The 13,083-nt window shown below is 39.3% G+C and overlaps 1 protein-coding gene across 6 annotated transcripts in view; it reads right to left on the bottom strand.

Moving 5' to 3' along the window:
* The window catches only part of AGBL1 (AGBL carboxypeptidase 1), a 445,869-nt gene that overhangs the window by 371,848 nt on the left and 60,938 nt on the right, over positions 1-13,083 (bottom strand). For all 6 annotated transcript variants that reach the window (XR_011100595.1, XM_068695603.1, XM_068695606.1 and 3 more), the window contains 6 exons: positions 11,835-11,951; positions 10,238-10,836; positions 8,549-8,632; positions 7,553-7,639; positions 7,040-7,188; positions 3,687-3,774 (listed from right to left, as the gene is read on the bottom strand). Coding sequence is in view for 5 of the 6 variants with exons in the window: in XM_068695603.1 (XP_068551704.1) it covers positions 3,687-3,774; positions 7,040-7,188; positions 7,553-7,639; positions 8,549-8,632; positions 10,238-10,836; positions 11,835-11,951 (1,124 nt within the window). In the remaining variant the exon portion in view is untranslated. The remainder of the gene's footprint in view (positions 1-3,686; positions 3,775-7,039; positions 7,189-7,552; positions 7,640-8,548; positions 8,633-10,237; positions 10,837-11,834; positions 11,952-13,083) is intronic.

Genomic DNA, 13,083 nt, shown 5'->3' with positions numbered 1-13,083 from the left:
AAATATCTATAGCCCAGATTTCCAAACCACCTGAAAGAGACTAATTTGAAAATAACTGTTCATCACTTTACCACTGATGCATTCCCTTTGTCCAAAATACATGTACTGTCTGGAATCTGGTGTCCTCATTTTACAACATGACCTGATCTTCTTACATCTAAGTGTGCTACCTGCAGTATGCTTCAATAGCGCCTTTGTTTACACCGTAAAATAATAGTATTTTAAGAATTTATGGGTCATACCTAAATTCAGCTATTATCTGGGGCCTGACACATTGGAAACTGGAGAAGCACAACTTCCCTTTCAAGGGCTAATTCATGTTAAGTCATCTTTATTTTCTAAGTTGTAGGCAGAATCCCATTCAAAGCAGAATATTCCCATAACGATCTTGCTATTAAGGCCTACACTCACACTGTGATTGTCAGGCACAACCAGTGTCTCAGCACTCTTGTAGGTATCATTAGAACGGAGATGTGATCTGCTAATTATGATTTCTTATGTGATCACAAAGATGCTGAAGAGAAAAAAAGACCTCGTTCTGACACCACTGTGATCACCAAATAGCAAAGTTTTTTGTGGTGATGTGCGAACAAAACACTCCATGTACCTCATTACTATCTGTGAACTGACTATTGTCTGGAAAAGCTGGAGGTTAGATAATATGCCTAGAATGAGCCATGAAACCAAAAGGCACAAGCACATTGTCTCCAATTCAGCATGCTGCCATTGTTCCTTAAATAATTTGCTGGAAAGGAATATTATTCAGTGCATAAAAGCTGCCAAGACAGCAAGTGAATTAGATGATCTTATAGTAACTGCAACTCTGTTTATCATGGGTGTATCCTGTCACTTCATGGAGAGGCAATAAAGGAGAGCAGAAGTGTCACTCAGCTTCCTTTTGACAAGAGCACTGCTAATATTCTCTGTAACATAAAAACTCTCTCATGAGACATATGAGAAAGGTACGCAGTGACAGAGCTGTGCCACAACATTCATCTTTATGAGTGAACTATCCCATCTTCAGTGAAGATGAATGTCAGCAGAGATCAGCCAACGTGCATCACCCAGACATCCCGAGAATGTGCCTTTCCTCCCACTGTCCTTCAGCTCAGAGGTTGCTCTCAATCACAGCTGTTCAGCAAAAGTAGTTAAGGGCATTCCAAAATCATGAATAACCCCTGGTAAAAGTAATTAGATGAAGTTCCTTCAAAATCTGCCAGGCTCTCCCCCAGGATACATGTGACTAGGGTAAATAGAAATGAAGTGAGCTGCTTTCACAAAAACACAAGCAGCGTGGTATTACTACAGCAATCCCAACTGGAAACCATAATCTGAGCAACCACATACATACTTTCTTTATATTCCCTGCCATACTACAATTTCTCTTGAGTGGGAACCTCTTTGTTAATCACTAAAAATTATTAGAATTTCAGAAGTGAGAGTGCATGTGTACGGATATGTACGCTTGTGCACACAAGACTATGTGTAAACCTGGAATAAACAGTAGATGGGAAAACGAGCAGTTTCCCTAAATGAACATGTTGACATATAATCCAATGTAGAGTTAGAAAACACCGAATCAATAAGACTCCATTCTCTCTCATATTCTGAACAAGAATCTGATTACTTGCTTAATTGTACAATCATGGCTTAATCTTGGAAGTCAGCTGCTGGTTTAATCACTACACAATAGCTGTCTTGTTAATGATATGAGAAACCATTGCTATGGTAATCAGCATGTAAAGTTTGCCCAACCTGCACCTGCTGATGTTGCCCATTCTGTCATGCATCCAAAAGCCAATGCTCAAAGTCAGAGGTTACAGGCACGCAAAGGGAAGTCACTGCACCACAGTACACTAGCTCTTGAGAGAACACCTCCAGAGGTCAAAAAGGTCAGGTGAATAAAGTTAGTAAGGAGTATTTGGAATAAAATGAAATTGCAACTCATTGTTGTGAACAACATGCCAGGTTGAAAGAGGATAATCTCATCCTTAGACACACAACTTGTCCCTCAAAAGAAAAGAGATTACAACCAAGATTTTTTCCCCCTCTCCTCTCTCTTTAGCAACACAAATTTGAGGCTCTGCTACCTCTGGAAAGCAGCCCTCTGTCATTGTAGGGGATTATTGTCTCGTAGGGGATTATTGTCTCATCAAATCCATTTGTGAACATAGCCATCTCTAACATTTACAGCAAAAATTTTAGCTACAACAAAAAGACAACTTCTTATAAGGAGAAAGCCCGTTATTTCACTTCAGTTTCTAAAATCAGCCTTATCACATGAGCTCATGAAGAAATTCATATAGTTTACTGCATGAAAAGAATTCAGTTCTGTCCTCTAAGATCACTACTTATCTTGCCACAGACAGTTATTGTTATTAATTGTGTTAATGTCCTTCAGTTTTCATGCTTTTCTCAGTCTGTAGTTACTTGGTAGCCCAAGCCCTATATTTTAACTACGAGGTATCTGGGGCAAGGATCAGACTTTTCTTTTGTTTATACGTTGCCTAATACACCACCCACAGACTGCTGAGACAGTGAGGCATTTTTGTGATGCAAATTGGTGAACAGGCATCATGACTGAAAAAACAATAGGGGAATTATAAGAATAATAATAAATAAATAAATAAATAAATAAAAAAAAAAAAAACAAACAGGAAGGCTTGTCACTCGGGCCCTCTCAGTCCCAGCTTTCAGATCATGATAGTTAAAGCCAGGAAAAACTAGTTAATTAACCCCAAATGCTGCAACATTTTATTACAAGGTATGTGAGTTTGACCCATAATGCTCTACCAGTTCAATCCCAATCTATGATCTCTTCTTTCCTGCAGAGGGCTCTTCTACCTGCTTGCCTTACCCCAGGCTACATCATCCCCAGACATCCCCCACACAGGTACCCAACCAAACACCTTACTCACCCCTATAATTTTCCTGCTTGTTCCATTTTGTCCCCTAACCTTCAACTCTGTCGAGACTAACACAAAACATACCATTTATCCTAGTTCTGAAAGCCCATTCAATCTTCACTGGCAAAATAATTAGTAAGCGTTGTGGATGACATTTTAGAAGCTTTGAGAAAAATAAAAAGTGTTCATTCAACCTACTGAAACTAAGTCCTTCACTTCTCTTCTTTGACTGTAATAACCAGGATGTATGTATATGGGATCAGTTTGCCATGTGGAAATGAAATACGTAGGTGAGAGAATCTCACATGAATCAAGCTCCAGGTCAAATATAATTTGAAGATGAGACTGATTTAGCATTTTTCAGAGACTCTGGAAAATTGCAGAAACAGCCTGAGACTCAGGCAGTTTATGTAAGCATCAGCCCTAAGTTTGTCAGAACTGCTTTACACCCCTGTTTTCTGACCCCTGAGACAAAGATAAAAGTTCCCATATGGCAGTGGGCAAGGCTAATCACTATTGTCTGTGCTATCAAGACAAAGTGCCTTCCTTCTAGGGAAGAGAATTCTGCATGTGCCTTGTTTCATTTCAGGCATCTAATTTAGAGATCTCACTTTTAGCTGTTTCCTGAAGTTGGATGCACATAACACATAGAACTAACATTAATTTAGAGACATTTGAAACGTGGCACTAGTGGTCAAAGGTTAACAACATCAATACGGTTAACAGGAGGGGAACTGTGGAGAAGGGAATCTACAAATTATTCATCAAAAATGCACTTACTTGTAGTAGCTGATATCATGCCCTGCTCGAAGCCAGCGAGGCCTGCCAAGGAGAGCTTCCTTCACCGAATACATAACAAGCTGCATTCCTGCATAAAACAAGATAGTTTCAAATGACATGACCTCCCCGGCTGGAAAAGGCAAGGATGGAGAGGAAAAAGGAAAACAAGAAGGATCATTATTTTGTCTATGCTCTCTGCAGATAGCTTATGCAAAGTAAATACGTTTCCCTAAACCCCATGCTTGGTTCTGATGCAGCCATGTCAGTACAAAAAACACTGCCAGAAGTGAGCTGAATGGAGTTCATTAGAAAATAAATTATCCCGCTGGCCTTTGCAGAGGAGAGCTTCAAGCTGCTCTGTTTACAAGCAAACAGAAGAAGGGAGAAAAGAAAAGAATAAGAATCAACATATCAAACAGATCAGTGATTTGGCTAGTCCAGTATTTCATGCTTGGCTGCACCATTATTGAATCCTTAAGCCTGCCACAACATTAGAGGCCTGTGGTGCACCTAGTAACACACCTTCAGAAAGCAGCAAGCAAAACTAACTATCTCAGAGTACAATTTTAAACTTTCCATTAGACCTAAATAATACTGGTCACGTTATAAATGCTGGTAATGATAGCATCTATCTTTGTACCATATTATATCGTAAGATGACTTCTTCCTGACCTCCAAAATATTACCACTTCAGGCCCCAGGGTATGAGGCTCTGTCCGAACTTTGCATACATTTATTCCCAGCTCCATGATGCCAGCCCTTTTGCAAGCTGTTTTTCTATCAAATTCTTTCACACACCTTCCTGCCCTGTTACTGGTTCAGTACACCAGTGAAGCTCTCTGCACTGGGTGTCCCCAGCAAGGTGTGGGCAGCGCAAGAGAGACCAGGCCGCCCCAGATCAGTTCCTCTTGGTTCTGCCGCAGGCCCCACCACAGCCACAGCTACGCCCGGCAGTGGCACTGATGACTCCTCTAGGAAAACACAATTTAGAGAGGGCAAAACACACCCTTACAGATAACTCCTGTCAGATATTTATGCACATCAACAACCCTTCTCTTGACTGTTCTTGTGCCATGAGGAGGTGGTACATGAAAGTCATTCATCCTGATGATGTATTTCCATAAGCATCCATTTAGTTTCCTTTCTTTGTTTAAGTTTCTCTGTTAATCTCCCCAGAGCTTTAAGAGCTGGCAAGTGTACTGGCAGCAATGCCTTTCCAGCTCACCTTTGGCTGTGGGGTAGCACTAGCTAGCATAAAGCTGGGAGCAACCTCTCAATTGCTGTTTCCTGAACCAGAGCCACGTACATAAGCAATCCTGCATTTGGTTCCAGGACATGGGCCACAGTGAGCTGTGGGAGACACAAACCTGCCCAGAAGCCCAGTTCATTAGACAAGGAATACGAGGCTCAAGATCTACAATGCCCTAAGCATTCCAAATTCTAGCTCCTGCCCTTCTCTGAGCACAAAGACACATACACACTGAACTGCCTCAGAGCAATGATTGATAGTGGTCTACCATCTTAATTCAGTCCAAAAAGAAAAACTGCTTTTCCTCATGGAAACATTCAGTTTTAAAACACAAATCAGGCTTCTGAGAACAATATCAATATTTTCCAGGGTAGAATTTGTTGGTGGAAAATTAAGGAAAGAGGGAGTTGGAAGCCATATTTCCTGACTTGCTTTGCTCATCATCACAACTGTTTCATGAAATATCCTTTTTTGCTGGTGTGAGAATTAGATAGTGCCATCTAACTGAGATCAAAAGGGAAGGGAAGAAAATAGACTAGTGACCAGGAGCTGTAAGATATTGACACCCATTACTAAATCGTGACTGGAAGCTCCTAGTCTTATGGTATGGGCATTAGCACAGGCAAGCATCAAGGAAATCTAACAGTAAAGCAATATCTTGTACCCACAGTCTGTGTAAATATTGTGCATGTGCTGGATAAGGCAGTAAGCCTTTCTCAGCCATGCCAGATAAGCTAGAGCCTGAGTAACTTCTCAAAGCAGCAGAATCAAACCACAGAAGAAATGCCTTAACAAGCCATACAAAACCAAACCAAGGCGTAACTTCATTACATTGGATGGTATTTTCATATTTTTCTTCCAAATATGTATTTTTCATTATACGCTTCAATGTGCAAGTCATGTCCAATTTCAGATACACAAAATGAGATGATAAATGCTGACAACAGCCAAAATAGCAGATTAACAAGCAACCTTCCAGTGATACAAGCCAGAATCTTTAGCTATGGAGCCACCAGTGGTTGTATTGAAGGTGGCAGTGGGTTTTGCAATGGGAAAGACCCCAAAGTACTTCATATTCAGGCTGCTACCAGACACAGCACTTTTAATGGTGGTAATTTAGGGAAGCAGAATAAGATGACAACAAAAAAATTGTTTTCATTTGGGATCTATATGAATACTTGAACTCCAGCCCTTAGGGCTAAAGAGTAAATGCCTTATAATTCATTATGCCATTCATCCAGACAGTTTCACAAATACAAGTGACAAGTCATTCCAGCTCCCAGTGCTATTTGTTTTAGGTACATTGATCCTGAGAGAGTTCCCCTTGTAATGCTGAAAGATGTATCCACAGAGCTTCAGAGGAATGCAGAGTCTGATATTAAGGACTTATTGAACATTCTGAGTCAGGTCTTGAGCTGGTGTAAATTAACACAGCTCCATGGAAACAAATTTTAAAAACAGCCTATGCCAGCTCAGAATTCAACCCACAATCTTCATACAGATGAAATAATTTCTCTGCTAAAACAGGCATTGAAAGCTGGGATTTGCCCTGCCTATTTCTAAGCAATGCAACCTTTCTCCTTAACTATGGACTATGAAAGAAGCTCAAAGACAGCTATTTATTGATTATTTATTATTTATTATTTATTTTTTAAATCAGCAGAGGTTTCATGGTGTTTGAAGACAGAGAAGTCTTTCTGGATAAACCCAAGTAATCATGGATATTTGAGCATTACCCACATTTATTTAAATCTTAAAAGAGCTCTCCAGTCCTATTCTGCTCATTCAATCTCAGCAGACCTTCTCTCTCTCCTATCCCAATGCCAGTGCCATTCTTTCTCAGTTCTGGTCACTAATCACAGAACAATGAATATTTTTTTCCACAAATCGTCTCTCAATACTCAATTCACTCCTCAGTCCTCTTGAGGATGCAGAAATGTTCTTTGTCAAATGTAAAATAACTCTTTCAGTGGATTTCAGGGCAAGTAAAATGAAACTTAAAGTCTCCCTTTTACTTATAGACATGGAAATTTTGAAGCCTTTACATCATGAAAAAGATACTAATGTGAACAGAAGAGTATCCCAATTCCCCAAAGACTCATACCATAATTAAACTGGCTGTTGAACTTCTCACAGTTGATAATGTTGAAGCGATAGGGAACTGCTAATTTCATGTCACGGACTTCAAAGTAGAACCACTGGTGATGCTGGTTGCTGTTCACATCTGCATTCATAATTAAGTCATATTCAAACCTGTTAAGGAAGACAAAGAAACAGTGTCCATGAACACCCCAATCTGCCACTGAACCTGACAAGGAGAGAAGGCTGTACAAACAAACTCATTAATAAATTGTAAGAGTCAAAGAGCTCCATCGAACCACCAGCACCCAAACTCATCATGAAATATTCATCATATTTCAGTCACACAAAAACTTCCTGAGCTCTTCTTACTTCTTTTTCTTTCAGAACATCTAAGTGTTGGCAGGCGTCATAACCTCTGCATCATAAAACTTACTTCCCTAGCTGATCTTTTCAGAACCCAGCAAAACTCCAGCATTTCATGCTGCAGACACAGCACAAAGGCTGGCTGGGACACAGCCACTGAAGGAGTACTTACTCACGCACTTGGATGGCTTTGCGAAGGTTTCCTGATTCAAACTTGGAGAAGAATGTCAGACAGCCTGGAGCACCTGGGCTTGAGTGACTGCAGTAAATCAAAGCAAGAATACCTATAGCAGGTTGCTTCAAAGACAAGTCCTCACCAGCACCCATTGTATACTAGTACAAGAATTTGTAAGTTTTTGTTAATAAGCAAGACCCTTCAAAGTAGCAAGAGATGAGCAAATCCATAATCTTTCCATTCAATGCAGCATCCTCTAATCTTGCTTTGTAATACTAAATCTCATCATTTTTCTTTCCCAATACTCACTTTTGTCCCAGTTCTTATTTACTTTCTTTATTCCAGTTACTTTCATAGCTGACTTATTAGTTCATTAGCTTCCCATTAGTTCATTAATTACACAAGGCAGCTCTATGCAAGCTTTCCATTTACTCTTCCCACATCTACACAGTTTCCTTCTCCTAAAGCTTAGAAACCCTTATAATCATCTTGAACAACTTCACAATTCTGTTGCTCAGGGTTGAACACAACTCTGATGTATGTTTTCAGAAGCTTTTAAATGTGTCCCACCTTTCAGGGTACATTTACAGCCTGTGACACTGGCAGTACAGATGCTCAAATGCACTCAGCAGAAAGTCAGTTCAGCCTAGGTGTCACTTCAGGGTGGGGGTAGACTGTTTGGATTCATAGCTACAATTCCAAGTGCTAACCTGTGTGTCTTCTCTAAATCAGCACAGGCAATGCAGACATATCCAAGGGCACCATGCAATCCCTTTGGTTTTTTGATTTTCTTAGTTTGTCAAAAAAGTTTTGAGGCTCTCTTGGACCAATCCATTGGCCTTCCAAAATAAATTGTTTCCCCAGGGCCATGTACCAGGAACCTACTCCTCCAGTAGATGTTTCCTGTTGGGTTTTACCTCCTAGGTCACTTCTTGTATACCTTTATCTGAGATAAATCAAGTAAACCATGTACTGAGCTTTTATGTTACCCACCTGGGCTCATCTAGATCATAAACAGTTCTGCCTATCACATCACATGGCTGGATTAAGCGGCGAACATCATCCAGTACTTTGTCCCTACAAAAAAATAAAAATAAAATAAAAAGAATTGTAAGGACATTGTGAGAAGTCTCAGTACATAGTAATCTTCTAGAAGAAATTCGAAGAGGCTTAGGAAATTCTTCTGAAGGACTGGTAAGAAAGAGGATTTCCATGTGCTAATTCCAGGTGAACATCATCTGTATTTATTTATTTAACCAAGAGAAAACTCCTACTCCATTCCCATTATCACAAGTTTCCTTTTGGATTAAATGACTGATTCTGTACAATTTTTATTCTCTGAAGTATTCTGTCAAGTCTGATTTATCCCCAGTTCTTCCCAGTCAATCTCAATCTTCCAACTGGCTAGCCTTGCCCCACGAGAAAATACCTTCTGTAAGCTATAGACCTAGTAGGCTGTCTCACCATGAATCTTGACTCCAAATGAGGCTAATTTCTACTCTTTATTAAGCTGAGGTTCTCTGATTCCAAAAGAAGTTTAGACGTGAAACGCCAGAAGTATTTTCTGACCTTTGCAGCAATCATGTTATGCCCTAAAGCATGATATGATGATTTCTATTTTAGCTGTATGGTTACACATGTTATTATAAGCATAAAAACAAAGCTTTTAGAGCAACAGTGCAAGGAGATGGTAGAATGAATTGCCTCTAAATAAGACTTTTACATTTTATATTTTCAGCAGAAAGAATTCTCTCTCTAGAGGTCAGAAATTAGTAGTCTTCACAAATCCCATTTTGTTACTGTTGATCAACTTTGAAGTTTAGCTAAGAGTTTAGCTTGTTTGGTAATAAATCTCTATGCTGCTAAAAAGAAATGTAAAGTCATTGCATGCAACCACACATGGAACAGAAAGAAAAAAAAAAAAAAAGTTGTTTTAGGAAGAATTTTCTTTCTCAGCACAGCTTCAAAACACGGCTTTCCCCTCCATTGTAACCTGAAATGACATGAGAACAACAGAAACCTCTAGCAATGTGCCAGAGTGAAGTCTTGTTTTCATTCTTGCTGCATGTTGCATGCCATATATGTTGTCTTTTCCTAGAATACTGCGCAGCAGGGAAGGAAAGCAACCTACTTGCCTTGTTCAAGCTGCTGCTCTCTCTGGCTTACAGAGGACTTTCCAGAAGAGTCATTACTTATACCCTCACCACAAACAGGTATATGTGCAAGAAGAGGAGAAGCAGCTTCTGGAGCACCCCATGAAGCAAGCAGAGAGCAAGAGACTCAGCGAGGAGGGACACAGCAACAAAAGGGTAGACAGGAAGATTCCCAAGAACAATTTGACATAGACACACAGGTCTAAGGTGACAGAAAGGATTTTTCCTCAAAGAACGAGAGGGAACCTTTTGTTGCAAGCACTAAAAGCCGCTGGATTAGAAGACTGAAAGTAAAAAATAAATATATTTTTTTTTTAAAAGTATCCTGAAAGGACAGTCTTCTGTCTTTCTAAAGTAAACTTGTTCTCATTTGTGGAGAACAAATTTCCTTTCTTCAAGAATAAAATCTAAATGAAAGCATCCTGCTCTGTGGCCTCTTTGTGGCAAATGGTCCAAAATTTGTTCTATAACTTCCTCAGAAATTCAGAAATGTGACAGTCAAAACCTAATTATATTAAAGCACAATCACCTTTGAACCCCATACTGTCGCTCCAACATGGGTTTGCCACAGGGCGGTGGCTGGTGACCCCAGAAATCAGGGAATGCCAAGTCTTTGTAGGCTGGTATGGACTTGATACATTTTGCCCTGGCTACATAGAAGTGAGGGTTATGGAATGGGATATTCTCTTGGTGCTCCTCCAGCAGGTTTGTCACTGTGTCTAAGGTCTCGAGTATCTCTCCTGGACTAGAATCAGTTGAAGCCTCACTTTCAGGGTTAAATGTTTTTTTGTACCAAGCAGTCTCTTTTGGGAGAGGGCGCAGAGTAAACACATGACTCTTGGCTGGATTTTCCTCTTCACGGGAGTCTGTATTTTGGATTGCTTCTATGTCTCTCTCTTCATCAATTATATCCCATCTGCATTTCTCTTTGTTTGTCCAGCTCTGCAGTGGAACTTTGAAATTCTTCTCTCCTGGATCTGGTCCTGCCTCTGTGGCACTTTGGTTCCTCCATCTGTAGTTTGGATGTTTCGCAGAATTGTCACTTGGAATGAAACGAGAAGGAGTGGAGGGAAGATTTTCAGTCCTGTCCTCCAAGCTCTTGTCTTCTTCAGACTCTGATTGAAGCTCCTTTAAATTTAAAAAGCAGAAGAAATTAAAAGAAACTAAAGACAGATTGTTCCTCTTTCCAGAGGAATCGCTTCAAGGAAGAAAGAAAATATTTACAAATCTCCCAGAACTGTACTTATCCAATAAGACATCCAAAATAAACTCAGCCCATGGACCACCTGCCAGAATTTCTCTATCCACAAAGCTGTATCAGCAGTAGTCCTCAGAATATAAAGAGGATCAGACTGAGTCATCTAGATGAGTCATCTCCAACCAAAACCAATTGTTCTAACAAATTAGGGAAGATAATTCACAAAAGGCTGCCTTTGTTACAGCAGGCTAAAGGAGGTTGATCTGTCATGCAAAACTCCACCCCTGCCTTTACGCAAGAGTATAATTTAAACCTATTTAGTTACTTATGGTCATAATAAATGTGACAGCATCATGTGTACAAGTGATACATGAAGACAATGGCCCTTCCCAGCTTCATATTTGAATCACAGATTTGAACTCTCCTAAATTCTCTGAGACTTTTAACAAGTGCAACACCCTTCTTCATTTCTTGTCCCAAACTGCAATAGAGCAATGATTTGAACTGTGCATTTCATTCAGTGGCAATGCAATCTTCTCCATCACTTCCTTCAAACCGCTAGTTGACAGCATTTATTTTCCACATCTCATTCTGATCTTGATATTGCTGTTGAAATTGCCAGCAAAGATACAAATTATTATCTGACAGATTTCTCATGTGGCAATTGATTCAGTAGCACTTAGTTAATCCATATCCAGCCAAATGTGCACTAAACAACATCACTCCCTTTCTATCAGTCTTGATTCAGGCCAATAAGCTGCAACAAAAAGTCTTTTTTTTTTCTTTTTTTTTTTTTTCTCCAGTCCCATGAGACACCTAGGTTTCCTTTTGCAATAGTTTTCTGGTTCTCTGTTGTTATTACTCCCTTTCAAGTATTTCTTAACCTCCTGAATATTCATAAGTAAAGGAAGTCATGCAATAATCGTACCTGAAAATTATGGAAAAGTTCTAGGCACATTGCTTCATATTGTCCAAGCTCTTCCTCTGGCCGGTCAAGTACTGGCCTTGACCTCAATTTGTTAACATCTGTCTCCAAGTCATAATCCTAAAAACACAGAATTTAAAAAGTACATATATTGAACATGTCCCACAAAACAACTGTGAAAGTATTATTCTGCATTCTCTGTTTCTAATGACATATGTTTTACAACCATTCTGGCCTACTCATGAAGGTTGTTGAAGTCAATTTATGGAATGGAAAATAGAGGGACGAGAGGAGAGGCTAGATGGTGAAAAAGAGGAATTTGATGTTTTAATATTCAAGTACTTACCTAGAAGTACTGTTAAAAACCCAAAAACTTAGTTTTTAAAAAGTATGTAAGACCCACTCACTGAAACTTGAACCTATTTATAAGCATCTCAGCTTGAGGTTCCAAAATAAGAGACACCAACTGACTAATTCTTTTCAAGCATATCAACCATTCTTTTTATGTTGTGAAAACCAAGTATATTATTCCAGAGATAAATGGTAATATTTTAGAGAAATGATAATTTAAATATATATTCACCAAGAAAATTCCCCAAATATATCAAAGGAATGAAATGGCCTCCCAGGCTACCAGAGAAATTAGAAAGCTTGATACTTCTACCTCTGATTTAGATAACCAAACTGTGTCTCTGAGCACCTACTGATCAAACAGAAGGGCCCACCTCAGCGTCACTGAGTTTGCAGGAACCAATTGCTCATATTTTATGTTCCCGTCTCAATTCTCCATTTCCTATACTCTTTTTTTTTTTTTTTTTTTTAATATATGAAAAATCACTTTTAGGTAGTTATCAGTAAAGCACGGATAAGAATTGTATCTGAAACTTTCACATTCAAAAGCAACCATAGAGGATCAAATTGATGTGTAACCACCTCCATATCAGATTCCAGAACCAAAAAGAAGCTGTGCCAAGCATTCCATTTTTGCATAAGTAACCAGGAAAAGATGAGGCAAGAATGAAGGATGGAGACATGACATTATCGAATGGTCATTACAATACAACATTATTTTAATAATTCAGCATGCATTAGTAAGTGTGCACCACCAAATGCTAGCAAAGAATTTATTCACTCCTGATAAACTGTTTTCTGAAGCTGTTACCACGTTTATTTTTATTTTTATTTTTTTCCTGAATGCAAAAACATCTAGGTGTTTCATACCCCGAGCCACAGCTGTATTTCAGAGCAGTTT

This window comes from Anas acuta, chromosome 12, assembly GCF_963932015.1.
Source record: "Anas acuta chromosome 12, bAnaAcu1.1, whole genome shotgun sequence".
Classification (NCBI taxonomy): Eukaryota; Metazoa; Chordata; class Aves; order Anseriformes; family Anatidae; genus Anas; species Anas acuta.
The sequence above is the reverse complement of the archived record's forward strand: the minus strand, read 5'-3'. Positions and strand labels throughout refer to the sequence as shown.